General features: G+C 47.1%; 1 protein-coding gene across 1 annotated transcript in view; it reads right to left on the minus strand.

The window, feature by feature from the left end:
• Positions 1-3,048: 3,048 nt before the first annotated feature.
• MYO7A (myosin VIIA) overlaps positions 3,049-25,191 on the minus strand; it is a 70,983-nt gene continuing 48,840 nt past the window's right edge. The window contains exons 27-48 of the mRNA XM_010001059.1: positions 24,049-24,175; positions 20,732-20,851; positions 19,852-20,025; positions 17,822-18,049; positions 16,813-16,980; positions 16,030-16,147; positions 15,080-15,206; positions 14,796-14,965; positions 14,492-14,682; positions 13,802-13,926; positions 12,896-13,053; positions 11,403-11,556; positions 11,127-11,282; positions 10,607-10,712; positions 9,611-9,724; positions 8,317-8,404; positions 7,633-7,739; positions 6,589-6,774; positions 5,646-5,762; positions 4,512-4,595; positions 3,890-4,009; positions 3,049-3,138 (exon numbers count right to left, since the gene is read on the minus strand). Coding sequence (XP_009999361.1) covers positions 3,049-3,138; positions 3,890-4,009; positions 4,512-4,595; positions 5,646-5,762; positions 6,589-6,774; positions 7,633-7,739; positions 8,317-8,404; positions 9,611-9,724; positions 10,607-10,712; positions 11,127-11,282; positions 11,403-11,556; positions 12,896-13,053; positions 13,802-13,926; positions 14,492-14,682; positions 14,796-14,965; positions 15,080-15,206; positions 16,030-16,147; positions 16,813-16,980; positions 17,822-18,049; positions 19,852-20,025; positions 20,732-20,851; positions 24,049-24,175 — 3,028 coding nt within the window. The remainder of the gene's footprint in view (positions 3,139-3,889; positions 4,010-4,511; positions 4,596-5,645; positions 5,763-6,588; positions 6,775-7,632; positions 7,740-8,316; positions 8,405-9,610; positions 9,725-10,606; positions 10,713-11,126; positions 11,283-11,402; positions 11,557-12,895; positions 13,054-13,801; positions 13,927-14,491; positions 14,683-14,795; positions 14,966-15,079; positions 15,207-16,029; positions 16,148-16,812; positions 16,981-17,821; positions 18,050-19,851; positions 20,026-20,731; positions 20,852-24,048; positions 24,176-25,191) is intronic.

Raw genomic sequence — 25,191 nt, forward strand, 5'->3', positions numbered from 1 at the left:
TAAGCCATAAATTTCTACTTGAACAATTAATAACATATTTTTTTTGGTAAATTGAAAGTTCTGTTTTAAATATATTTTAGCTCTCCTACCCTGTTTTGGTTTTATTCTGTCAGAATGGGAAAGGGGAAGAACAAAGTTCTTTACCTGAACCAGGCTCTAGACCTTTTCTTGTAGATGAGCCTCACACAGTTGGGTGTTTCTGATAAATAAAGCCTGTCGCAAGTGGCTTGGGACAGGGAAGCATTAGGTATCAGAGTTTTAGCTCTGCTATGAAGCTGAAACCTTTCCAAGTTACAATTCTGGAGTATTTGGGAGGCTTGAAATTCAAAAAGGCAGTATCCTCCTTTGGGAAAGGGCTAAAGGGCTGGTGGAAAGGTGCAGAGCAGCTCCAGATCTCTGAAACATGAGGAGAAGATCCTACTGATGGTGTTAAACCTCCTCCCTATGCCCAGCATCCCCCCTTGGGTAGGGGCACAGTGAGCAACGGAGCCTCCCTGGGCTCCTGTGGGGTTTTTTTGACCCCCAAAAGAAAAAAATCACTGCTGGGCACACCGATGATTTACTCCCCATTGCTGGATACACCCACCAGGAGTCTGACTCTGCAAGGACAAGCTCTGAGGATGAGGGCCTGGGTGATCCGAGCCCACCCTTCCCAAGGAGACACCACCACAACCACCCAGTGCAGAACAGCCTCCCACAGACTGGGTTTGGTTGTCGTTTTGTTCTTGTTTTTGTTTTTTTTTAATGAGAGTAATTTGCTTGGACACAGGTTTTCCAGTGTTACATGGGTGTGACCACGAAGAGGCCAGCAGATGCTAACACACATGACACACAGGCACACGCACACGGAGCCCCAGCACCCCCCAAAACAATGGTGGGGTGCATGGGAGGCTGACAGAGCTGGGAGGGGAGGGATGAGGGTGGTGGCAGGGCTGGCCCAGGACAGCACTGGAGAACATTTGCTATGCTGCATCATCTGCTGAGCCTGCTGAGGGAGGCAGGGATGGCTGGAGACTCAGGAAAGCGGTGGTGGTGGGAGCAGTGATGGGCATGTGTCTCAGGATGGGTGGGATCCCTGGGACAGCTGGGTCAGCTAAGGAGGGGAGAGAAACATCAGAGACATGAGAAGGCAGCTTGGCTTCCCTGTGTGGCCTTGGCTGGTGTAACCATGCACCTGTCACTGTGCTGCCCTGGGCTGGGGGACAATGGAGGAAGGGGGATGTCCCAGCAGCCTTGTCTGGCTGGGCGATGTCTCTGATGTCTCTGTGCAACATCACATTCACTTTGGTGGAGCAAGTGAGTTCCAGAACCACTGCTGCATCCCAGTTGGATGTCACGGTCCTTGAGGTCAGGTAGTCACTGTTGCCACCTCCTCCCTGGTGTTGGAGGAGCTGAGCTTAACAGAACATCACACGACATCCCCACAAGATGAGCTTTTATGAAAGCAGCCAGACACAGCCCAAGCATGGGACCAGGAGAGGTCTGCCCCATCTACTGAGGCCCACTCAGTGTTAGTGATGCCAGCACCTGGTCTGGTTGGACAATTCTCACCTCCTGATGCCCCACACCCAGGCACCTGCTCCTTTGAAGCCTGGATTTTGGAAAGGCACCCCAGGCTCCTTCCCCTGCATCTCCCCAGATATAACCTGGCTTCAGCCTCCTCTCTGCTGGCAGGTCCCACCTCTGCTCCAAAGCAGGCTGGTCCACACTGTGTGGTGTCAAGTGGAAGACCAGACAACCAGCCAGCAGATTTGTACAGCCAACCAAAGATGGAGAGCAGCCCACTGAAATCAAGGGCCTGCCCTCACTGTGAGTGGTTCAGGTCCAGCTGGGACTTGCAAAGAGCCATTTTATACAGCAACACACACACAAAAGCACAGTAAAATCCTCAGCTGTTTCCAACCCTGATGGCCAAGTCCATGTTTGCATCACAGCTCAGCACGGGCTTGGCCTCAGTCTTCCAAGCATGGGGATTTCAAAACCCCATCATCCATATTTGTAGTTTGCAGTAGGGATCCTCACAGGGCTAATTTGCCTGGACACACAGAGCAAAAGGAGATCATTTGTCTTCCAAGCTTGACTTCCAGCTGAGCCCATAAGTAGTTGGGAAAGATGTGCCTTGCTCAGCCTCTGGCAACCATGGCTCTGGGGGAATCCCTGGGTGAAGGAATGTCCTGTAGATCACCCTCAGCCCCAGGCCAGGGTCCAAATCCCAGCACAAATAGTAGGATTTGATTTTCTTTTTTCTTTTTTTTTTTTTTTTTTTCTTTTTTTTTTTTTTTTCTTCTTTTTTTTTTTTTTTTTTTTCCTTTTTAATATTTTAAAAAATAAATAGAAGAAGAAACAAAAATTTAAAATCTGTTCTTTAAATATTTCCAGCATTGCACGGGCAGCACTTGAGTAGCCTGGCCTGTTCAATCAGCAGCTTGTTTATTCTGGTTCCTAGTGAAAATGTGCTCCTCCCAGTCTGCTTTTTTTCTTTTCTTTTCCTTTCTGTCCTTAAAACCACAACGTGTTCTTTTGTTATGTCAAAAAACAAGCCCTTCAGTGTTCATTGGAAAGCTTTTCAGCATAGGTTGGGGCCTCTTCACACCTGAAATGCCCCCAGCCTCACCACAAGCTGTTAGCATCCCAAGAGCTTGCTCTTACTGAAGAGAAAACCCAAAGCAAACCAAACTGAGACAAACACACACACACACACACAAACAAATCCCCTTCCAAGAGCCTTTTCTGATGCCAACCATTGGGTTCAGGCAAACCTCCTTTGCTCAGTCACTGTCTGAGAGCAGTGGTGTCCCCTGGGGAGTCTTCGTGGTGGAAGATGGAGCTGGGGTGGGGAAGGAGAACAGGAGGTCAGAGATAGTCATCTTCACTGGAGGGGGAGGTGGGATTTGAGCCCTCAAGGTCAGAGTCCAGAGAACTCCCTGACGGTGTTCGGCTCATCTTCCACATCTGGGAGGCAAAGGTTCTCCCCCAGCTGCACGGGTATCCCACAGACCTCAGCTGGTGAACCAGCCCCAGGGCCACCTGCCAGTGGCTTCTTGCAGTTCACTTGCTACTTTTTGCACTCCTCTGCTTGCTCATGGCCGTGAGCATCTGGCTGATGTACGAGGTCAAAAGATCATCCATCTTGTACCCCTGAGGAAGAAAGAGAAGATGTTACCTGCCCTTAGTTTAGATTCTCTGGCTTGTGCCTCCTGAACACACTTGATTTTCAAGCTTTTTTGGTTGACTTTCAAGGTTTTTTGTGTTGACTTTCAAGAGTTTTTTTTTGTTGACCTTCAAGGTTTTTTTGTTGACTTTCAAGGTTGGTTTTTTTTTTACTTTCAGGGTTTTTTTTGGGTTGACCTTCAAGGTTTTAGGCACATTTTGCCCTGTTCCACCATCCTCCTTGGGTGAAATGACACCACCACAAGGAACACAGTCCAAACATGATTTGCAGTGTTGAGATGGAAGAACTCCCTGTCCCAGGATGCTGTTGAGGCTAAGGACCTAGGGAGCTTTGGATGGGACCTAGATTTTCAAATGGCCAACAAAATGCTGCATGCCTCGAATCAGTAACAATTAAGCCAGCAGAAAGTTTTATCCTTCATGCTTCGGGTTTAAGATAGTCTGGGAGAAGGTTTGTTGCTGAGACTATTAGGGACAAGCTGGGCAAAGGAGCTTGGTAAGATGGCTCAGGAGTAACCCTTGAGCCCACATTGGCTTTAATGTGCTTTTCAGTCCAATGACAGGGACAGTGTCCCATGCTCCTGAGATGGCAACATCCCAGGCACCTCAGACTTGCTTATAAGCTCAGTGATGGACCAAGTGAGAGCCTTGATCCATTGAGCAGAGCCAAAGTCAGGATTTGGTCTATCTGTGCCCAACAATCTTTAAAGCTCCTTACCAGGGAGGTCTCACAGAGCAGCTTGCTTCCTCTCACCAGGTTGCCAATGGTTATATGGAAGTAGGTGTTGCCACTGCTCCAGTTGGAGATCTTGGTGAAGGGGTGAGTGATGAGAATATCCTGGTGGGAAAACAAGACTGACACTCAGCACTCAAGACCCTTGAGAACCTCTCATGTCCTTTTTCATCTTCCATGTAAGAAGACAAAGGATGTCCACTGCTATGGCCTCATGGGAATGACAGTGAAACACAGGACTCTGGATTCTCCAGAGCTTCTGGAGGACTGCTGTACTAGAATGACCATGGGACTGGTGGAAGTAACTAATAGGAGTTCATTTACTCAGGCTCCTGTCCTAATGTCTGTGAGAGGATTAAGGAAGGAGAGTGTGTATCCTCCAGTAACAGGGTTGATGCTCCCGTTCCATCTCCTGTTGAAGAAGCCTGGCCTGGCTTTGTGGAACAGAGAATTCCTGCCTCCAGAAAATTTTCTGGCCATCCAGCCCTTCCAGCTGGGCTTGGTGAGGGCTCCTGAAGTTCTGAACAACACACTCTTTGGGACGACCTCTGTGAGGGGCTGTGGGGTGGGATCAGGATCATCTGGTGAAGACCTCAGCTTTGCTTACCTTAGTTTTGGGGTCGATGAGGCTTACTCCATGCTTATTGATGGCAATTAGAAGGATTTCTGGATAATTTGGCTCCGTAGTTTGCTGTTGGAGAGAAGAAGAACTGGCATGGGGAAGTGTCATGCAAAATCAGATCCCTTCCTCTTTCCTGTCTGCCTCACTGCTTCTGCCAACATTTGGTGGCCCCACTAACTGCTATTTAAAGATCAATGTAGTGTCCATGAAGGTATCAGCATTAGTCAGGGCTGTCTAGTGAATTATGGAGCTCCTAAATGCATGATCACTGGTAGGTGAGTTGCTGACAGCATCATGTTCCTTGTCCCTGGCAAACCCCTGACATCTTTCCCCTCCAGTCCTTCTTCTCCTACACCTGTTGCTATGGACCTCCAGACCAAGACTACACCATTCTGTCCCCTTCTGATCTCTAAACCCTCCTCCCAGCCCCGTGCCATGAGGACCTTCAATTTGTTCTGTTTTGATGAGGTAGGACACAGTGGATGGGGGCTCAGCTCCTGGCCCTCCCATAGAATTCTTGGCTATGGGTAACTTTTGGTGGAAAATTACAGGAGATAATCAGATCTCTCATGCCATCTAAGATGGACATGACAGAAAATGGGGTGTCCAAGTTCAAGGAACTGATGAGTAATTTCAACAACTTGTTTGCACCCCAGGCTCACTGTGTGGTCCCTGAGAAGAAGGAGTTGCAATGAGGTGTCCAGAGTACTTGGACAGACTTAATGACTATTGGCCTCTGCTGTCTTTGATAGGGTCTGGTGCCAGGCTGGGTGGTCTGGAGTTGGTTTGTGGTGGGTGCAGACACATCCCTTGGAAACCACACACTCCCTTTTGCCTTTTCAAAACAGACAATGGCTCTTGGCTTGTCAGCAGCAGAGCTCCAAGTGTGGACCCAAGGCCTGAGATGTGCTGAAGCCCTACAATGCCTCTTCCTGTGCAAAGAGGCAGGGCAGCAATAAATAAAAGTCTTTACTGATAAAGAGCCTCACATTCTTTGCCTGCTTTATCAGGGTTGGCCCAGTCTGGTCCAGACATTGGAATGACCTTGGAACCCCTCTGTGATACAGGGCTCCTGATCTTGGCTCAAAGTGTCAGAGAACCCCCAAGCAGGGCAGGTACCTTCACTTCAAAGAATGCTGATCCAAATGTAGGCCACTTGAAGATAATCTTTAGGAAGGCAAGCTTGGCTTCTTCTCTTGTTTTGCCTGCATGCTTGTTGTAGTATGCCACAATGGACTGCAAGAGAGGACACAACAGAGCTGCAGTTTGCAATACCCAGTGCCAGGGGGGCTTGCAGGGAAGGAGCATCAGTCCTACTAAGACAGTTGGTTGTAGGCTCTTCTCTAGTGAACACATCACAGAAGTGCTGGCTGGTCACTGGAGCAGGGCCTGGAATCAAGGCAGGTCCTTCTTTCTTAGATGAGCTCAGGGTTGGATGGGGTGTGGAACAACCTGGTCTGGTGGGAGGTGTCCCTGCCCATACCAGGAAGGCTGGAACTAGATGATCTTTAAGGTCCCTTCCAACCCAAACCATTCTGTGATTCTATGAGCTGTGCTGACCTGATCTGTTCTATGAGCAAAACATAAATTGATCCTCCAATTTATGCAGCAGAGGAGACTGAGAGACCTTGAACCCAGAGAAGCTGAGCACTTGCTGGTCAGGCACAGGCTGAGTTCCAGAAAACAGGAAGGACTTACAAAACTATTTCTTGGCATTGAGACACTGATGCTATTTTATGGCTCCAGACCTGTGTAAAGCAGGGAGAATTACTCCTCTACTCAGCAATCTGCCCCAAACATCAGCCCTTCTCAAGAGGCCACCTCCCATCGTGTCAGGTGCTGCGTCCACCCCTCCAGCCACGTGCAGCACAAACAAAACCCACTGCAAGGTGTGCACATATGGTGTGCAATTCCTCCTCGTGGTGATGTTGGGGAGGCTCAAGAGGGACCATGGGCCACTCATTCTGGCAGCCTCTCTTCAACATCAAACGTTGGACAGGTGACCTAAGGGACTGGGCTTCCCCCAGCCAGGCCTGGCATAGGACTCAAGCTGCTGTTTTACCCTTTTCCAGTCATCTGGAGAGATCTGCCGGACAAGGTCCTGAGGCACCAGCTCCTTCAGGAGCTTGGGAATGCTGGGGAAGTAGGACTTGTCATCCTCAAACTTCACCCTGTAGATGAGAGCTGCCAGCTGCAGGACCTCCTCCCGTGAGCACTTGTGGTAGCCACGCAGGTACTTGGGTAACTCCTACGTGGAGGAAAGAACAATTCAGGGATTGAGGAAATGACCATGGACCTTCCTCCTCAAGTGTTAAATGGAGTTTGTGGAGGCCTCCAGCCCTTGGTTAAGACCTGGTTAACACTTGTAGCAGTTGTGCTAAGTGTGGTGGAGAGGCAGCTGCTCAGCTGAGACCTCACTAGATGTTTAAAGACCTTCACTGGTCAACAACAGTGTGTGCACCTACTGTCTTGTTCACCCTCCCTGAGCCCAGGAAATCCACCCCTACTAATGGTCACCTCCAATTCAATGGGTTTTCTGCTTCTTTTTTTTTTTTTAATTTTTAAAAATCTATTCCCTCATTACCAAAAAGTATCTGAAAATGTGTCAGGTGACTAAGTCCAGCATTAAGGGATACAGTCATACTGGGACATAGTCATCTTGGGGTAACCACTTTATCCAGGGAAGGACACAGAGTGTATGTGTATGGGGGAGAGAGCTTTGGGACATGAAAGTGTCTCTTTCACCCCAGAAGAAACAAGAGCAGAAGAACTCAAACATCTTACCTGGCTGCCGGGACCATCACAGCTCATCTCCATGAATGGAGGTGGCTGAAGACCCTCAGAATGCTTCTGAATTCAGCCTTTCCCTTGTCTTACTGCTCATTCAAGAGCACCTGGCCCAAATCCCAGCTGAGCTGGTTACTCTAAAGTGCATGAAAGCAGCTCCTTCCCATGCAACCCAACAGTGTTCTTTGTGGTGCTCTATTTAAGCAGGACTTCTTGTAATTTGATGCAAAAATTCATCCATCTGCAGCTGGACAAAGCCTTTGTAACCCATTCCTAACTCCTCCCAAGTCTCCACAGCTACTGGAAGGTCCCAGAGTACCTGGTAATAGTGGAAGATGGAGTCTGCCATCGAGTCCTTTCCAGGGGTCGTGTTGGTCCACAGCTTCTTCATGAAGAACACTTGGTAGGTGAGGGAAGGCACTATTCCTGAGCAAGAGAAGTAGGGAGGACATATGGGAAAGCAATGCTGTGAACACCAGCTGGCAACTGGTGGCCCCACCATCACCACCTGCAGGGACACTCATAAGGCCAAACGGGGCTCTGACCTTGCAGAGAAAACCACATCTTCCACTTGCAAAGCTTTAATCAAATGGAAGGAGTGTCTGGATTCATTTGCACAACTGCACGTTGGTGCCAGTGCTCAAACTTCAGGCAGGGCAGGAGCTGCACCCATGTCTTGCAGTCACTGAGACACTCAGCAGAGCTGCAGCCAACTCTACTGTGGATGTGGGCAGCAAGGTGGGATGAACCCCACCACTGAAACCTTCCCACAGGCAGGCCCTAGAGAGCTGCCCACCAGCAGGTGCTCCTTTTAGGGGCCAAGTCTACCCTGGCTGCTCTTGGACAGATCACCCCCAAGGTGATGTCCCCAGGGCTGCAGCAGCCAGCACACAGCAGGGTGGTCCAACAGATGTGATAGACTGTCTGGTCAACCTTGTTTGAAAGGGCTGGAAAGCTCTAGGAGGGCTCTGTGTGACCCACAATGGAGAAAAGTCACTGTTACCATCTTTTGCTGGTCTTGCTTTCTTTATCCAGTCTGTCAGGTGCCTCACAAAGTCAAAGAAGAAATCTCCCTCGGGCACACTGATGACCTGGGGGACACAGCACATGGTTACAAAGGCTGAGCAAGAGGCCACAGGCAGGGTTGGTCATTGCCCCATCTCCTGTAGTTGCTGCTCACTTCTTTGTCCAGGTTACACTGATGTGTTGCAAACTGCTGAGGTGAGAAAGCTGCTGCCAGCACCTTGCTGCAGGTTCTGCCTCTGATTTCACCCCTTCCTCCTTATCAAACCTTCCTGTTTCACTGGAGCAGTTCATTTCCCTTGGTGATGACTTTCTCCATAGAGCTCTCCCAGTTGCCTGAGGCAGCTCCAAGCTGCACCTTTTTCTTACTTAGTCCTTTCATAAAATCATAGAACAGTTTGGCTTGGAGGGGACCTTAAAGATCACGTAGTTCCAACTCCCTGCCATGGGCAGGGACACCTCCCACCAGACCAGATTGCTCTAAGACTCATTCAGCCTGACCTTGAACACTTCCCTTCTCTGGGTAACCTGTTCCAGTGTCCCACCACCTTCACAGTGAAGAATTTCTCCCTCAGATCACATGTCAATCTCCCCTCTTTCAGCTTGAAACCATTGCCCCTCATCCTGTGACTCCATGTCCTTGTAAAATGTCCTTCCCCAGCTTTCCTGGAGCCCCTTCAGGCACTGGAAGCTGCTCTCAGGTCTCCCTGGAGCCTTCTCTTCTCCAGGCTGAACATCTCAACTCTCTCATCCTGTCTCCAGAGCAGAGCTGCTTCAGCCTCTGATCATATTTGTGGCCTCTGGACTCTCTTCAGCAGCTCCAGGTCCTTCTTGTGTTGGAGCCCCCAGAGCTGGACCCAGCCCTGCAGGAGGGTCTCACCAGCTTGGGGCAGAGAGGGACAATCTCCTCCCTGGCCCTGCTGGCCATGCTGCTGGTGATGCAGCCCAGGACATGGTTGGTTTCTGGGCTACAAGCACACACTGATGGCTCATGTTGAGCTTCTCATCAACCATTTTATAAACCCATCTCAGCAACAGGCTAGGAGAGCTCTGTCTGTCTGTCTGTCTGTCTGTCTGTCTGTCTGTCTGTGTTTCAAGCCCTCTAAGCCAGGGCTGCTGGACTGCAAATGTCAACCTGTAGCAGGCTGGATCAGACTTAGGAATGCCACAGGGCTTGCAGAGAAATAGCTCTGCCTCCACCAACGTGTACCCACAGGCAGGTGGGTCACCCCAAAAGCCTCGGAGCTACCCCAGCATCTGGGTGGGCCACTCACCTTGTCAGAGATTTTGACAAAGAGGCTGAAGCCCTCGGAGGACTTTAGGAGCAGCCTGTTGGAGATGTTCTGGCAGAAGTCCTTGGCTTTTGTGCTGGACTCCACCTCAAATGCCTATAAAGAGAGGAATCACAGAATCAGAGAATAGTCATGGTTGGAAGAGACCTCTGGTATCACTGAGTCCAACCATAAAAACAGACAAACAAACAAAATCCCCAAACACCACACTCCAAAAAAAACCCAGAGTGATGAGAAGTCCCAACAGCTCTCACTTTCCATACAAACAACCAAGGGCATGCACAGCTGCTGGAGAAGAATCATCCTTTTCTTTCCATGGGTGTGCTCTGATTTACACATAAAACAACTTGGAAATAAAAGAATCTATTTGTGCCCAGGGTCATGAGGGGAGAAGGAGCTGAGAGCCTCCCAGGAAGACTGATCAGTATCTGCAAGGACATGCATATCTGCTCTGGCAGCAATACAACCAGCTGCCTTATTAGCCAAATGAGAGGTTCTGGAGTGCAGGTATGACCTCTGTGTTATCTCAGGTCAGAAAGTCTTGTTTCAGTCACCTACTTGCAAGTGCTACCATAGTCTGCCCAGTCCCACGGGAGCCCCATCATGGTATCCCACTGGTTGGGTGGACAATATCTGTTGGTCTAGGCTGGAAAGAACTGACATCCAAGGCTTGTGAACCCTTGTGAGTGAATGGAGATGAACCCACCAGTTTTAATTCTTTCTGGGGTCATATTAGAAAGCCTCCTGTGAACACCAGCACAGCACCCACTTCTTGAAAATGTGAATTGCAGTAAATCAACCCCCTGAGCTGGTCAGGGTAGATGAGGATGAGTTTTCCTTACACTGTTCTGGTCTAGAGTCTTCTGGAAAGACTGAGGGTTTCTGAAGCAGAACTGAAATTACCCTGTTCTGAGATTTGAATACAAAAATCAACAGCCACCCTGACAGAAAAGAACAATTTCCTTCTCCCCCATTTACCTCGTCAGTGTCATCAGGGAAGTAAACCTTGTGGAAAATTTGAGTGGTTTTGTGTTGAATGGCTTCCACTTCCACCAGATGGGGTGGGTACTTCCTGGATCCATTCCTGCAAAACAGGAGGTGGCAAATGCCACAGCATCAAAGCACAAGAAACCTTTATTTCCACCTTCCATTTCAAGACATTTTTTTTGTTGTTGTTTAGTAACTTTGGCTAATTTCTTGATGTTAGGGGGTTTTCCCTCCCACAGAAGAGAAAGAAAAATTGGAATGTGTATTTGCTTAGGTTGTAGGTGGCCTAAAGGGAGCTGGCATGATGAAGTTGACTTTCTTAATCTCTATTTTTCCCCAGTTTACCATCAACATCTTCTATCCAATGTCCCTTTCATTCAGCTTGGCCAAAGACAGAGACTATGAACTTTCACTGTCCCCCCAGACACCAAAATATCTCCTACTTGTTTTTTCTCCCACATACTTCGATGTGGTGTCATGATCAGGGTTAGGATGTCTCTTGGTGCCATACCTCAGGGCTTTCTGGAGTCTCTGGATGCAGTCTGAGGCCAAGGGGTGATGTTTCCTGGACTGCAGGAACCTCTGGACATGGGGCAGAAGGATATTACTTGGAGGGAAAAGCCCTGTACACAACCACAACAGCTCCCAGCCTTTCTCTTCACTGTACCTACACGAGGAGAGACCCAGGAGGAAAAAGAAATAATCACTCCCACCACAGACACTCCATGTCTGCTTTGCCCAAGGCAGGATAGTGTATTTGGGCCAAGGGGTAGGAGTTAAGTCTTACTTGATGTGGTTGTCTGTGAGCTGCTTGAGGGTCTGGCAGTAGATTTCATCCTTCAAGGGTTCAGCTTTCAAGGCACCTTCAAAGATTTGGTCTGTCAGCTCATTCACTGAGCGGGTTCTTTTGGATGGGTAGTCACCCATGTACTTCAGCACTGGTGGGAGGCCTGAGTCAAGGACCAGCTAACCAGGATGTTTGGGGAAGCCCTTCTGTTGATGATGGGATTAAAAGCATCTTAAACATGGCTACAGAAGTGGCTGCGGCTTGGTGGAGGGGGCAGAGTGTATGATAAAGCCTTTCAATTGCCTTAGAAGATGTCCAGCAAGCTCTCTCCCTTTCTCCTGCATCATCCCAGCTTGAAAGAATTATTTTGGGGTCAGGATTAGGTCAGATTCAGGGGTCTAGATCCAATTTGGGGAACAACTACCTTCCTGGGAGGGTGGTGAGACACTGGCCCAGGTTGCCAAGAGGAGTTGTGGATGCCTCATCCCTGGCAGTGTTCAAGGACACTGGATGGGGCTTGGAGCAGCCTGGTCTGGTGGGAGGTGTCCCTGCCCATGCAGGAGGGAGGGAACTACATGATCTTTATGGTCCTTTCCAACCCCAACCTTCTGTGATTCTGTGGCATGTAGACCTAAGAAAGCTGCATGTGATGTGTTACCCGATCACACATACAATTACCACTGTAAAAGATCAGATTTTGAGCTGGTGTCAGACACCAGTGGACCTACAGCAATATGAACCACACCATGACCTTCACTATCATGCCAAATTGCAACTATTCTGCATGAGAACAGGCTGCAGTTTTCTGAATCAACATCTGTGACACAGCAAGAAGAAAAGGGTAAAATTGCAAATGTCCTCTTTTTTTTTTTTGCCAGTTATTTTAATTCCTCCTCCTCTTATTAGTAAGAAGAAACCAATAGTAGTATCAATTGTGTAATATTAATTGGTAAGAGGCTTATAGGAACAGAACTGTTCAAATGATGAAATTTGGATCCTAAAGGAAAGCCCCACCAGAAAATTAAGGGTTAATTCAGCAGGTTGGGTTTATGTCTGCTCCTCTCTCCTGTGCTGTGTGCATTCTGCCAGGTAAGGGTTATTCAGGCATCAAACCCTGTCCCCAAGGCCATGTGGACTGGTTTGCACCCACACTGATCAGGCTACAGCCTTCCACAGCAGATGCATCTTGGAGAGACATCTGAAGCAAGGCAGAAGGGAGCTGGTGAGTTAACCACTAAGCAGTGTGGACCAGCAGAACTCAATGACTTGTTCCCTTGCTCTCCTGTATTAAGTAGATGTCTCTCAGATCTCAAGGACGCTTGAGTATGGATTTCAGGATCAGGCTCATCTCTGAGCCTGTGACTTGCTCCCAAAGCCCTTCAGAGTGATCACAAACCTTTCCATGGGCTTTTCCTGGGGCCATGAAAGTGTCTGCTCAGCCCTTTGCCCCTCAGACCTATTCCCCAAGAGTTCCCCAGGCAGTGGAAGGATATCAATGAAGGCCATGCAGGCTTCCTGGGACAGCTCCTCACTGCCCAGGATCTTCTTCAGCAGCGGCTGTTTGATGGGCTCACGTGTGTAACACCACAGCTTGTCTTTCCCACGGCTCTTGGTGATCATGACCCGGCTCAGGGTGTGCTTGGGAGGTGGTCTGGTGGCAAAGGCAAAGCAAGAGAAAAAGAGGAGAGGTTACAAGGATAAAAGGGACAACTTGAGGCCAATGTTTCAGCTGGGGAGGTTGCTCACAGCACCTGGCTAATGAACTCCTACACCAAATGCAACTTCACAGCCCAAGAAGTATCCAGCTCTGAAGATAATATTTTGTACTTTCCCAGGGCTCAGAAAAGTCCCTTAAGGAGCTTATCCAAATACTAACATAAAAATAACCTTCCCTACAACAAAAGAAGTTATGGACACCCTATCCCTGGAAGTGTTGAAGGGCAGGTTGGATGGGGCTTGGAGCAGCCTGGGCTGCTGGGAGGTGTCCCTGCCCATGGCAAGGGGGTTGGAACTAGATGATCATTCAGGTCCCTTCCAACCCAAACCATTCTGGGATTCCATAATTCTATACCTGGAGATCACAGAATCACAGAATACTTCTGGTTGGAAAAGACCTTATAGATCAAGTCTAAGCATAACCTAACTCTACCAACCATTAACCTAACTTTACCAAGTCCAGTGCTTAAACCATGTCCCTCAGCACCACATCTAAATGGCTTTTAAACACTTCCAGGGATGGTGACTCAATCACCTCCCTGGGCAGCCTGTTCCAGTGTTTAATTACCCTTTCAGTGAATAAGTTTCTTTTAATATCTAATCGAAACCTCCCTTTGTGCCACTTGAGCCTATTTCCTTTCAATCACATTCCTGTAATCTTTGAGGGTGGTTTAAAAAATCACCTAAAATAATCATAGGAAAATTCCTCCAAGGTGTATGGCTTTACTCTCTCTTCACTGTCTGAATTTGCCAGCTGAGAGGTTCTGATGACATCTTGTCGTTGGTCAGGGGTCATCGTGACCAGTGCCTGTGGGATGAAAACACTTCTGTCATGTGGTGAATTTGTTCTAAAATATATCTGATGTATTCAGAGAGAGGAAGCAGACACAAAATGAAAAGAAGAGCAGTGAATGAATAAGAAAACTCCACTAATTCCAGTCAATCATCAGCAAGAATGGTGCAATTGTAATTTCTTTGTGCCGTTCTCAGTCACTAATGCAAAGAATAACAAGTATTTCCGTAGTGTGAATAATTTCCTGATGAAGATAATGTGTTTTGGATCCTACAGCTCCATACATGAATGTAGTGGTTGCTTACAAACCCAAATGCACCAGGAAGCAATCAGCCCAGCTGGAGGGATGTAGCAGGATTCATGGATGTTTGAAGTCACAAGGGTTTGACTTGAGCATTGAAAGTGACAAGATCAGAAGAAAAGCTTGGACAACTTCTGCCTTGGACAACTTGTCACCCATCTTGGCTACTTTGGTTTTCACTTTATTGTTAGGGAGACTCTGGCCAGATCTAAGCCCTTCAGGAGGGCTTTGACCTCCTTGGGCTCTGTATCAAGTGGTGCCACCTGTAAGCCAGCTTACCACGATCTCCAGGGGAGGCATGGTGACTGTTGGCAAGACATAGACAGAATCAGTTGGGAAGTCCCCTCTCTGCTTGGTCCGTTCATTGAACCCATTAGCCCACCCTGAGTTCATCACATGTTCTCCTGTGTCCTGGTCCAGAACTATAAGATCTCCTTTGAGGAAGCTGAGGAACCCAGATTCTTCTCCCACTGCAAGAAAAAACAACCGTTATTAACTGGTTTGGTTTTTTTTCCCCAAAAAAATCCCTTGGGAATAATTAATCTATCTATACATCCACAACTGGGCTGGGCCACTAACTTACCAGGGTTTGGGTTGTCTTGGAGAGTGACCACATACTTAGATCTTTTCCTTAGTCCTTCAAGGAAGGTCACCACCAGGTCCCGGATATCCTCTGCATTGTTGGAGGTGAAAGTGTATTCATCACCTTTAATGGTGGCCAAGGTGAAACTCTGCCCTTGGAGCTTTCCCCCTCTGGGATATATTTTTATAGGAGACATAAACAGGAAAGATATTGGCATCAAGAGGCAAAGCCTGGAAAAAGCCTGGTTGAGGGTGACATCACCAGCTAGGTCTATTCCTCCTCACCTGCTGCTTGACACAGCTGTGATCTCTGGGAAAGAGAGCTCTAAGAGAACCTGCTCCTGTTCATCCACAAAGTACACCCCTGTCCAGTTGACAGCTACAATCACATCATTTTTAGGCAGGCTTGGCCCTGGGTTGAAGACAAAACATTGAATCAGTTCATGAAAGGTCTCAGGATATAAAAAAAATTAAAAGGACAATGCAATGATGCAGTGTGTCTGGCAGGAAAGGACCTGGGGGTTCTCATTGACCAGTGGCTGCTCATGAGCCAGTGGGTGCCCAGGTGCCCAAGAAAGCCAATGGCATCCTGGCCTGTCTGAGAAATGGTGTGACCAGCAGAAGCCCAGAGGGGACTGTCCCCCTGTGCTCAGCACTGGGGAGGCCACACCTGGAGTGTTGGGTCCAGTTTTGGGCACCTCAATTCCAGAGAGATCTCGAGGGGCTGGAGCGAGGACAGAGGAGGCAACGGAGCTGGGGAAGGGCCTGGAGAATCAATCTGATAGAGAACCCTTGAAGGAGCTGGGAATGTTTAGTCTGAGGAAGAGGAGGCTGAGGGGAGACCTCATCAGTCTCTACAACTGCCTGAAAGGTCATTGTAGAGAGGTTGGTGCTGGTCTCTTCTCACAGGTCATTAGTGACAGAACAAGAGGGAAGGGCTTCAAGCTGCACCAGGGCAGGGTCAGACTTTGTAGAGTAGGGATGATGGTTGAACTGGGTGATCCCAAGGGGCTTTTTCAACCTGAATGGTTCTATGAGTCTACGTTTCTACGATTAAAAAAAATCACTTTTATTTTTAGTTAGAGAAATAGAGGCAGGGGGGGGGGTTTCTGCATGGATACTATGGAGGCACCAAAACCCAACATATCTAAAAAAGACCAGCAAATGGTCCATGAAATCTCCTTCCTTTTGCTTTGGAGCATCCTGTGCTCCAGGAATGTGCTCTACTGACTCACCTGAGAATTTGAAGGCTTCATAAAACCGAGAAAACAGCAAAGGCCACTTGAAACGTGCAAAATCCACTACCTCTTCCTTGACCTTTTTGGGGTCTGTCCTCTTCTGAGTATAAATTCCCTACAGACAAAGGAAATTACAACCAACATGAAGCACAAACCCAGTTATAGCCAGGAAGACAGCAAGTAAAACCAATTAATGTCAGCCGAGGATCTTGGAACTAAATCCTAGTTTAGGTCTCAATGAGGTAAGGGTCAAAGTCCTGCAGGAACACGTGAAAGTCCTTGTGAAATTTTGGTTCCCACTTCAGGGAATAATTTAACAAGAAAGTTGTGCAAGCATCTAGAGTCAGGGTAGGATTCATCTCAGCTAACTTTGGGTTTCCTTGATCATCACAAAATCACAGGTTGGAAGGGACCTCAAGGGTCATCTCATCCAACCTTGCTTGGCAAAAGCACAGCCTAGACAAGACAGCCCAGCACCCTGTCCAACTGAATCTTGGAAGTGTCCAGTGGAGAGATTAATCCAATGACCCATCACTCTCATTGTGAAAAACTTTCCCCTTGTGTCCAATCAGAATCTCCCCAGGAGTAACTTGTAACCTCTGCAGGTTGTCTTCTTCTGTCAGATCTTGCCTCAAAACTAGTAAAGGTGAACATTACCTGCCCTTTCTCTCTGATTTAGCTTCAGGCCATGGTAAGAACTGAGCTATGATATCTCTTTAAAAGGCAGATGAAGGTACTAAAGCATTCCTTGGTCTTTGCCAGATGATCTTTTTTCCCCACCTTTTTATGTGCAGCTATAATCAGCTGAGCCCATTTTTCCACTGTTTTTGAAGCTGTGATCTCTCTGTCTGGGATGTAGGATGGAATGAGATTTAGCAGCCTTTCCAGGACCATCTCTGACCCGTAGTCCACATAGTACTGCTGGGAAGCCAGTTCTGCCAGGTCTTCCTCCTGTGGGAGACAAACAAGTCAAGTCAATGCTGTTATCAGGCCAGCACCTCACCATCTATCCCCCATCACTCAAGGAGCTCTTTCTGGAGGCTGGATGTATTGCTGCTTCAGATCAGTGTGGAGATGCTTTCTTTCAGCAGAACTTCACTAGTGATTTTTGCACATCTAAAGTTCAGGAGAATGACCACAAAAGACTATGGCTAAGTCTTAACATGTTCAGTGCCCAGCACCATGCAACCTTGTACTGTGTGTGAACACAGACACAGGAAAAGGCCTTTAAGATCTTTGAGTCCAACCATAAAAACCATTTGTCCCAGTCTTTCCTTGCAGTTCAGTCTTCTTCTAATGTCTGCAGCCAGAAGTGGATGATTCTGCTGTGTACTCCTGATCTGGTGATCTGGTTAAAGACTGCGTGTGGCCTTCCAAACAGAGGCTCCTCCCTCCCTGGAAGTGTTCAAGGCCAGGTTGGATGAGGTTTTGAGCAACCTGGTGTGGTGGAAGGAAGGTGCACCTGCCCATGGCAGGGGGTTGGAACTAGATGATCTTAAAGGCCCTTTCCAGTCAAGCCATGCCATGATTCTATGACCAATGAAGCAGCCGTTCACCCTCCCCTCCAAAATTCACCAGGACAGATTGCTCATGAAGCACAAGGGAGTGTCCAGTCTCTCCTCAGCCAAGAGGATCTGAGTCTTGCAGCTACTATTTCCCAAGTGAACACCGTAATCCCCAGGCTAGCAGGTGTTCAAGGAGGAACATTTCTCATCTCCTTTGGTGAAACCCATTCCACCACGCCAAGCACGCACGTCGGACCAGACCACTCCCTGCTGAGTTCCCGTACCTTGTCACACCGGTACTCCCCAAACTTCACCCCCCGCACGATCTGCTGGTAGATGAGGTTGGTGGCCACGTTGTCCTCGCTGGGGTTGTGCCAAGGAGTGAAGATCTCCTTCCTGAAGAAGAGCCTCCAGGGCGCGTTGCGCTCCTGCGCGCCCTGCTCCTTGGCGTACTGCTCGCACTGGGACACCGCGTCCATCACGTGGTCGTTGCCACTTCCCAGCGAGGAGACCTAGGCAGGGCAGAGGGGAAACGTGCCACTCACCCCGCCTTAAATCCTGACCTTCCCAGGTGGAGATAATCATCTCTGAGCCCTGCATCCAGACTGCCTTTAAGTCAAAATAAATCCAAGGATCTACTTCTGCTGGACAGACCAAACGGGGTGGGTCTACAACAGGAATAGGGAGGTGATCACAGGGGAATAGCATGTTCAGTTCTGGGCTCCTCACTATAAGAAGCACCTAGAAGTGCTGAAGTGTGTCCAACAGAAGAGCAACGAGGCTTGTGAAGGGCCTAGAGCACAAGGCCTGTGCTTGGGAGTTGGGGTTGTTTAGTCTGGAGAAGAGGAGGCTGAGGGGAGACCTTATCACTCACTACAACTTCCTGAGAGGAGGTTGCAGCTGGTGCCATTTTAAGATAGCTCCTGAAACGCAGAGGCTACATTTAGGAAGGAGACATTACGTATTACGTTACGTATTGCAGGCCTGGTGGTATGTGATAGGACCAGAGGGAAGGGATGCAAGCTGTGCCAGGGGAGGTTTAGGTGAGATATTAGGAAGAATTTCTTCACTGAAAGGGTTGTCAGACATTGGAATAGGTTGCCCAGGGTGGTGGTGGAGTCACCATCTCTGGAGGCATTTAAACAGCACATGGACCTGGTATTTAGGGACATGGTTTAGTGGTGAGTTTAAGGCTGGACTGGATGATCTTGGAGGTCTCTTCCAGCCAGGGACATTCTGTGATGCTGTGATATCTGGGTGAGCCATTTTGTTTAGAGTCACAATTTCCCATCTAAAACTAGAGGAGAATTAGCAAAACGTGACTCAGCAAACCAGCAGCTCCGTTATAAAGTCTTGATAATCCACACTGTGCTTTGAAACACCCTGTTTCAAACTGATGGACTTGAATCCCAGCATGTGAATCATCAGTTCCATGCAGAGTAAAAAGCCTGTTCTATTAGAGAAGATTGAGCACCTCTGTCTTCTCACTATGGTCTGGCATGAAGCCCTAAAGGACTCCTCAGAGTGAACACCCCTGGATGAATGTGTCCTCAAAAAAGACTACAAAGAGGAGATATAAAGCATTTTCTCCACCCAGAGGTAGAGGTGGCCACAGCTGTAGATAAGACTATACTTTATCCTCTTACATAGCAGCTGTAGGAATAATTCTGCTTCATTGCCTTGCAGCTATTGCCTCACCTGATGAAGTCTTACTCTAGGTCTGTTTTCCATTCTCATTTATGCTCACCTTTATTTTTACATAAATTCTGAATAAGGTGTGTTGCCAGGTTAAATAAATTAGGTTAAATGCCAGCATGGGTATGGCCATTGGGAATTTAGCTCATTTTGGAAGCTTAATTTCAACAATTAGCTTTCCAGTTAAATGTAGTTGCTCCCTTGTATAAAAATCCAGGCTGTTTGGTTTACTGGAATTCCTCCTCAAAGTTGTTTGCCTGAGAGTAAGAGCATCACAGAGTAATGCAGGTGGAAATGCATCTCTGGGGGTTTCTGGTGCAGCCCACTGGTCAGAGCAGGTCCATCTTTGATCAAGTTGCTACACACCTCATGTTAAACTCTGAATATCTCCAAGGAGGGAGACTTCATAGTGTCTCCACAACCCTGCTCTGGTTTTGATTACTCTTATTGTGAAAATAGTGCTGGCACTTGCACTGTAGAAATGTTCCTTCCTGACCTCAAGGCTGGCCATTTGCTCAGAGCACAGGGTCCTTCTGCCCTCTGGAAGATAAGTGATGGCATGGAGAACCTTAATTTTCTTTCATTGAGCTACTTAGGAACATAAGGTAAGAAGAAATACCTTGTCAAAAAGTGCAATGTAAAGTGAAAAGCCAAATCTGTCCTTCAGGCTGATCTTGTCTGCCAAAGAATTACAGAGCTCTTTAGCTGTGGTTGCAGAGTCGGTCAACAGTGTTTTCGTTGTCCCATCCATGAAGGTGACAGGCAGCATGATTGGCTTCTTGGATTTGGTTGCCTAAAGGATGAAAGTAAAACTTCATAAAGGTATGTGTGTTTCAATCCCATCAAGGCTGTTTTATCTACAAGCTCTCCCAGCCAACTGTGGTAACCATTTCCTAATTCCTCATCCCACTGACTGGCTGCTTTTCAATGCTACCACTACCTGCTTCTCAACTGGATCATGTACCATCAGCCACTGGAAGCATTTGGAAGCCCCAGATTCTTTATTTTATGCATCCACTCACCAAAGTGCCTAATCCCATAATTCCAAGTATGCTTGGGAATGTTCCTGGGCACTGGAGCACAGCTGGCCATGTTAGTAAACCAGCATAGAAAATGAGCAATTCTTGCACAAACTGTGCCTGTTCCAGCTCATCTATCCCCAGACAAATCCCAGCATTTTGCCTGCAACCACCTTCATCTGGAAGGCATTTCCTAGCATTGCTTGCTCTGTGCCAGCTGGCCTCAATGCCCAAGAGCACTCTCGAGAACATTTCATTTACAAGAATTGATGTAGCCAAAGGGATTGATCTTCAACATACTCTGGAGCAAAGCCAGGATGCACAGGGAATGCAATATCTGGGAAACAGTTGAACATTCTGGAGAGTAATAAGTGTTCTGTCACTCTCCTTTCTGTCCAGCCAGAGATGTGGTTCCCACGATAGAGAAAAGCTCAAATTCTGAGACCCAGCTGCGTGGGGAGGGGATGGAGGGGCTCATACCTGCAGCTCCAGCCAGCTGGGGGGCTGTGTCCTTGTCCCATTGGCAAATGTCCTCCTCAGCCTCTCTTCACAATACGGAGCATAACCTGGTGGCCCTCCATTGATGAAATTCCTTAAATACTGGGAACACATTGGTTAGACCATTGGCTCCAGAGGCCAAGCATTTACAAAGGTTAAAACCCAGTAGAAGAAAAGCCCTCTGGGGCTGCCAAGAGCAGTGACCCTGCCCAGGCTCAGGATGTTCCTACACCACGTTGCTGGAAGCTGAGGCACATTAGGACAGTCTGCACCCTTGCCTTGTTTATATACTGTGCATTTCTGGCCTCAGTGGAGATAAGATACCAACCCAGACAGACCTTTGATCGAAGCCAGTGGAACAGCTTTTCTGTTCCTGCTATTGCTGTCACTGATTTCTGTCTCTGTATTTTCAAGATGTATTGTAAAACATTACGGAATGTTGGCCAAAAAAGATGGAAGCAAATAAAAAAGACCTATAAATAATGATCCATGGGAACTGTAAGCAAATGCCACTCAGAACAGTGAGCTGCCAGTACAAGAAGATCTTTCACAATTACATTAAACAGAGGCTTCTTTAGTCAGATTTAAAATTGCCTTTTAGAAGTTCCTAAAGCAGAATTTGAAGCACTTCACCATGTTAAAAATACAACCATGTTATTGTAGAGAAATTTAAAGTCAGTGAATTCCATGGTGTGAAAGATGAAACTTTAAAAAATATTATTTAAATATATTGGCCAAAAAGGTAGCTGAGACTAATATGATCTGTAGAGCATATTTTTCAGAAAGACTTTATAGCCAGAGAAAGAGTTTTCTGGATGATGACACAAGGCTGTTCCTTCAGTATCACAGGCTGCTTGATGACACTGTCAGTCCATAAATAACGTGGCAGAGGCAAATATTTCTGGCAATCACAACTTACACAGGTCCTCTGAAATAACTAAGTAAAACAGCCAGGTTATAAGGATAGGAGGTGTTGCAAATGATTGCAAGCAGCTGATGCTGTGTAAAAGTGTAGTTTTAATTATGCTGTTTATAATGAACTATGTCATTACATAGTTTTTATATTTCTCCTTTCTTGTGACTGAACATTCCCATTAAAGTCCATTATTAGTTGAAATAAATGCACAAAGAACAGAAGTACTAAAGTGTCTTGACCCCTGTTTAACACAGGATGTGACAGAAGTGTCTAATGGCATCTAAGGTGTGACTTTCATATTTGGGAGCAGGAAACCACATGACAGAATCATAGCATTGTGGAATGCTTTGGCTTGGAAGGAACCCTGAAGATCATCTAGTTCCCACCCCCTGCATGGGCAGGGACACCTCCCACCAGCCCAGGCTGCTCCAAGCCCCATCCAACCTGCCCTTCAACACTGCCAGGGATGGGGCAACCACAGCTTCTCTGGGCAACCTGGGCCAGGGTCTCACCAGCCTCATAGTGAAGAATTTCTTCCTAATGTCTAATCTAAGTCTCCCTTCTTCCAGTTTAAAGCCATTACCTCTTGCCCTGTTACTTCACACCCTTGTCAAAAGTCATTCCCACCTTTCCTGTAGCCCCTTCAAGTACTGGAAGGATGCTCTAAGGCTCCCTAGAGCCTTATTCAGGATACCTTTGGGCAGAGCTACTTTGAAACGCTGGCACATGTTTCTCAGAGGGGTGGTAGATGCCCCATTCCTGGAAACATGGAAGGTCAAGTTGGATGGGGCTCTGAGCAACTGATCTAGTTAAAGATGTCCCTGCTCATTGCAGGGGGTTGGACTAGATGAGCTGTAAAGGTCCCTTCCAACCTAAACCATCCTGTGATTCTGAGTCTCCAGAGCTACCCAGAAATTATTTCTGAGAAGTGTTTCACTCACCTAAAATAATCTTCTGCTGTTAAAGATTTAAACCCACCCAGCCTCCTATGGGACACTTCCTCAGATCTCATTTCCAGATATAATTTAATTCTCTGCCAATTTGCCAGTGATTTATCTGCCTTATTAGATTTCATTCTGGCAAGGCCTGGGAATGAAGGAGTAATTTCTCTTCTTGGCTTCAGCTCTTTCAGTGTTGATGATCCAGTACCTAATCTGATATCTATGAAAACTAATGGGGCACCTTTATTTCCAGTAGGCTTGGGAGCAGGTCAAAGCTCCAACATTCCAAGATCTGAGATGGACAAAGGAGACCTTATGTCATGACAAAGCAAAGACACAGTGCTGAGCCCTTCACTCTGAACCAGCTAGACTCTCAGGCATGGGATCAACCTGAGCAGCCCAGTGGGTGTTTATCAGATTCTAGGTGTGGAACTCAGGAGGCAGACTGTTCAAATCTAGAGAGCAGAACTTTGCCCAGAAAAAAAACCCCAAAACCCTCAAGACCAACCTGGTTTTCAACAGTGTCAGCCACTTGGCATCTCCCACTGATTTCCATCCTGTTGATCCACAGTGCTTCTGAGGATATGTGTTATATATTATGTGTTATCTCTCATGTGGCTGTTTATAGTTTATAGTGTTCAGTACAACTCATGGTGGGGCAAGTTGTAGCATGCAGAGAGCAACTCTACAAACATACTTCCACTTAAATTAAACCCTTCCTTTTCTAGGTGCAATTTTTTTTATATGAACTTACAGTTAGCTGTGTAGTAATATCCCCTGCCTATTTTGTTAAGAGTTCATGCCTGGAGTCTGCCAAAGCCAGCAGCTGCTCGCATGAGTGCAAAGATCTTTGCAAGTGAGGAATAGGGGAGAAATGTGGGCTATCCTGGGCATGCAAATTGCACTTGCAGCCTCTCATAGTCAACTTCACAGCCAGAAGTTACTCAATCACATCCTCACACACCTACAGGGCAGGAAGCATCATCTGAACTGGTTGTCTGCACTCCCTTTGGAGTCATAGAATCAGAGAATCGTCAAGGTTGGAAAAGACCTTCAAGATCATCAAGTCCAACCATCCACCCTACAACCCCTAACCACTAACCCATCTCATGAAACACCATGTCTACCCCTTTTTTTAACATCTCCAGGGATGGTGCCTCCACCACCTCCCTGGGCAGCCTGTTCCAGTCACAGTCATGGACTGTGTCACAGCCACAGGAAAGAGAGTCACGTCTCAGGAGTGATTCTTCTGATTCACTTTAGACATTGAAGTTGGGATCACACACACTTTTCTTAGGAACTTTATGCCATTTTCATTCTTGGCAAAGATAAAGATCAAGATTCACCCTACTGTGAAACTCAACAGAGAAGTTGGATCCCATGGATGGAAAAGAAAATGTATTAGTAGATAATTAATGAGACAAAGACCATCTACAATTTACCTTCACAAACTTCTCAGATGGAGCAAAACATCCCACACAGAGGGACATCAGGATCCAACCCCTGGCATGGCTGCTTTTGGATGGGTTCTGGGTCAGCTGCTTGCAGATTTGACAATAGATTTCATCCCTGCAACAGGAATTTAAAAAAACTATTAGAGGTAACGAGGTGGTGTTTTTCAACCTGAGCAGACATAGAACCAGACCCCAGCTGTATGTGATTGAGGTAAAAATTCATTTTGGATTTGAAAGGCTATTAATTTAACTGCCCTAATGCTCATCACCCTGAATGTTGGAGTGTCTCTGAAATGCTGCCCATCACCAGTCCTGTAACACCTCTGTGCTTCAGCCGAGGTTTCCCAGAGCTGACTGACATGGCTTAGAGGTAGAGGGAAATAAAAGGGAGTCTCAAGGTTCAAGGAAAACCAGTGTCACCTCTGGATGTTGGAGTCTACTCTGTTTTTTCACAAATACTTCCCAGTGATACCAAGAGACTTCCCAGTGATTCCCAAGTGTCACCTAAACTATCATAGAGGGCCATCAGCTGGGAGTCTTCACTTGCTGGCTGTTCCTCTTGAGACACCTGAACTTGCTTTCTGTAAGAGCTGGGAACTATCACCTCCAGTGTAGGTCGAGGTTTATCCAGCTCTTATGTCCAAACATATCTCAGTTTGAGATTTTGACTTTAAACTTATTTCTCTACATGCAAAGTGAGAGATAATGGTGCTTCTCCATTCCTTTGGGCACTTCCAATTTCTGCAAGTTTAATTTAGCAACTGAAGTGAGTTTGAGTTTTCATTAGTATAACATTAAAAATACTCACACAAGCAAAAGAAATCTAAATGGGCAAATAGAAAACAAAGGGGAGTGAACAACAACAGTGAGGGTCAAAAAACCCAATCCAGTAGCCATGAGCACTTTCAGAAGTGTTTGAGCCCTTCTGCATGGTCTTTCCATCAGGCCTGATAAGGACAGTAAGGAATATGACCCCATCCTAGCCAATGTGACCAGAAAAATTAATAGAATGAGAGCTTTGTAAATCTGCACACAGTAAAAAAAAACACAATAAAAATAAGAATTTTAATAGCTCAGGAATAGCTGAAGGAAGAAGGAATGAGAAGAATGGCATGTTCATGCTTTTGTCTT

Source organism: Chaetura pelagica, unplaced genomic scaffold (genome assembly GCF_000747805.2).
Source record: "Chaetura pelagica isolate M959 unplaced genomic scaffold, ChaPel_1.0 scaffold56, whole genome shotgun sequence".
Taxonomy (NCBI): Eukaryota; Metazoa; Chordata; class Aves; order Apodiformes; family Apodidae; genus Chaetura; species Chaetura pelagica.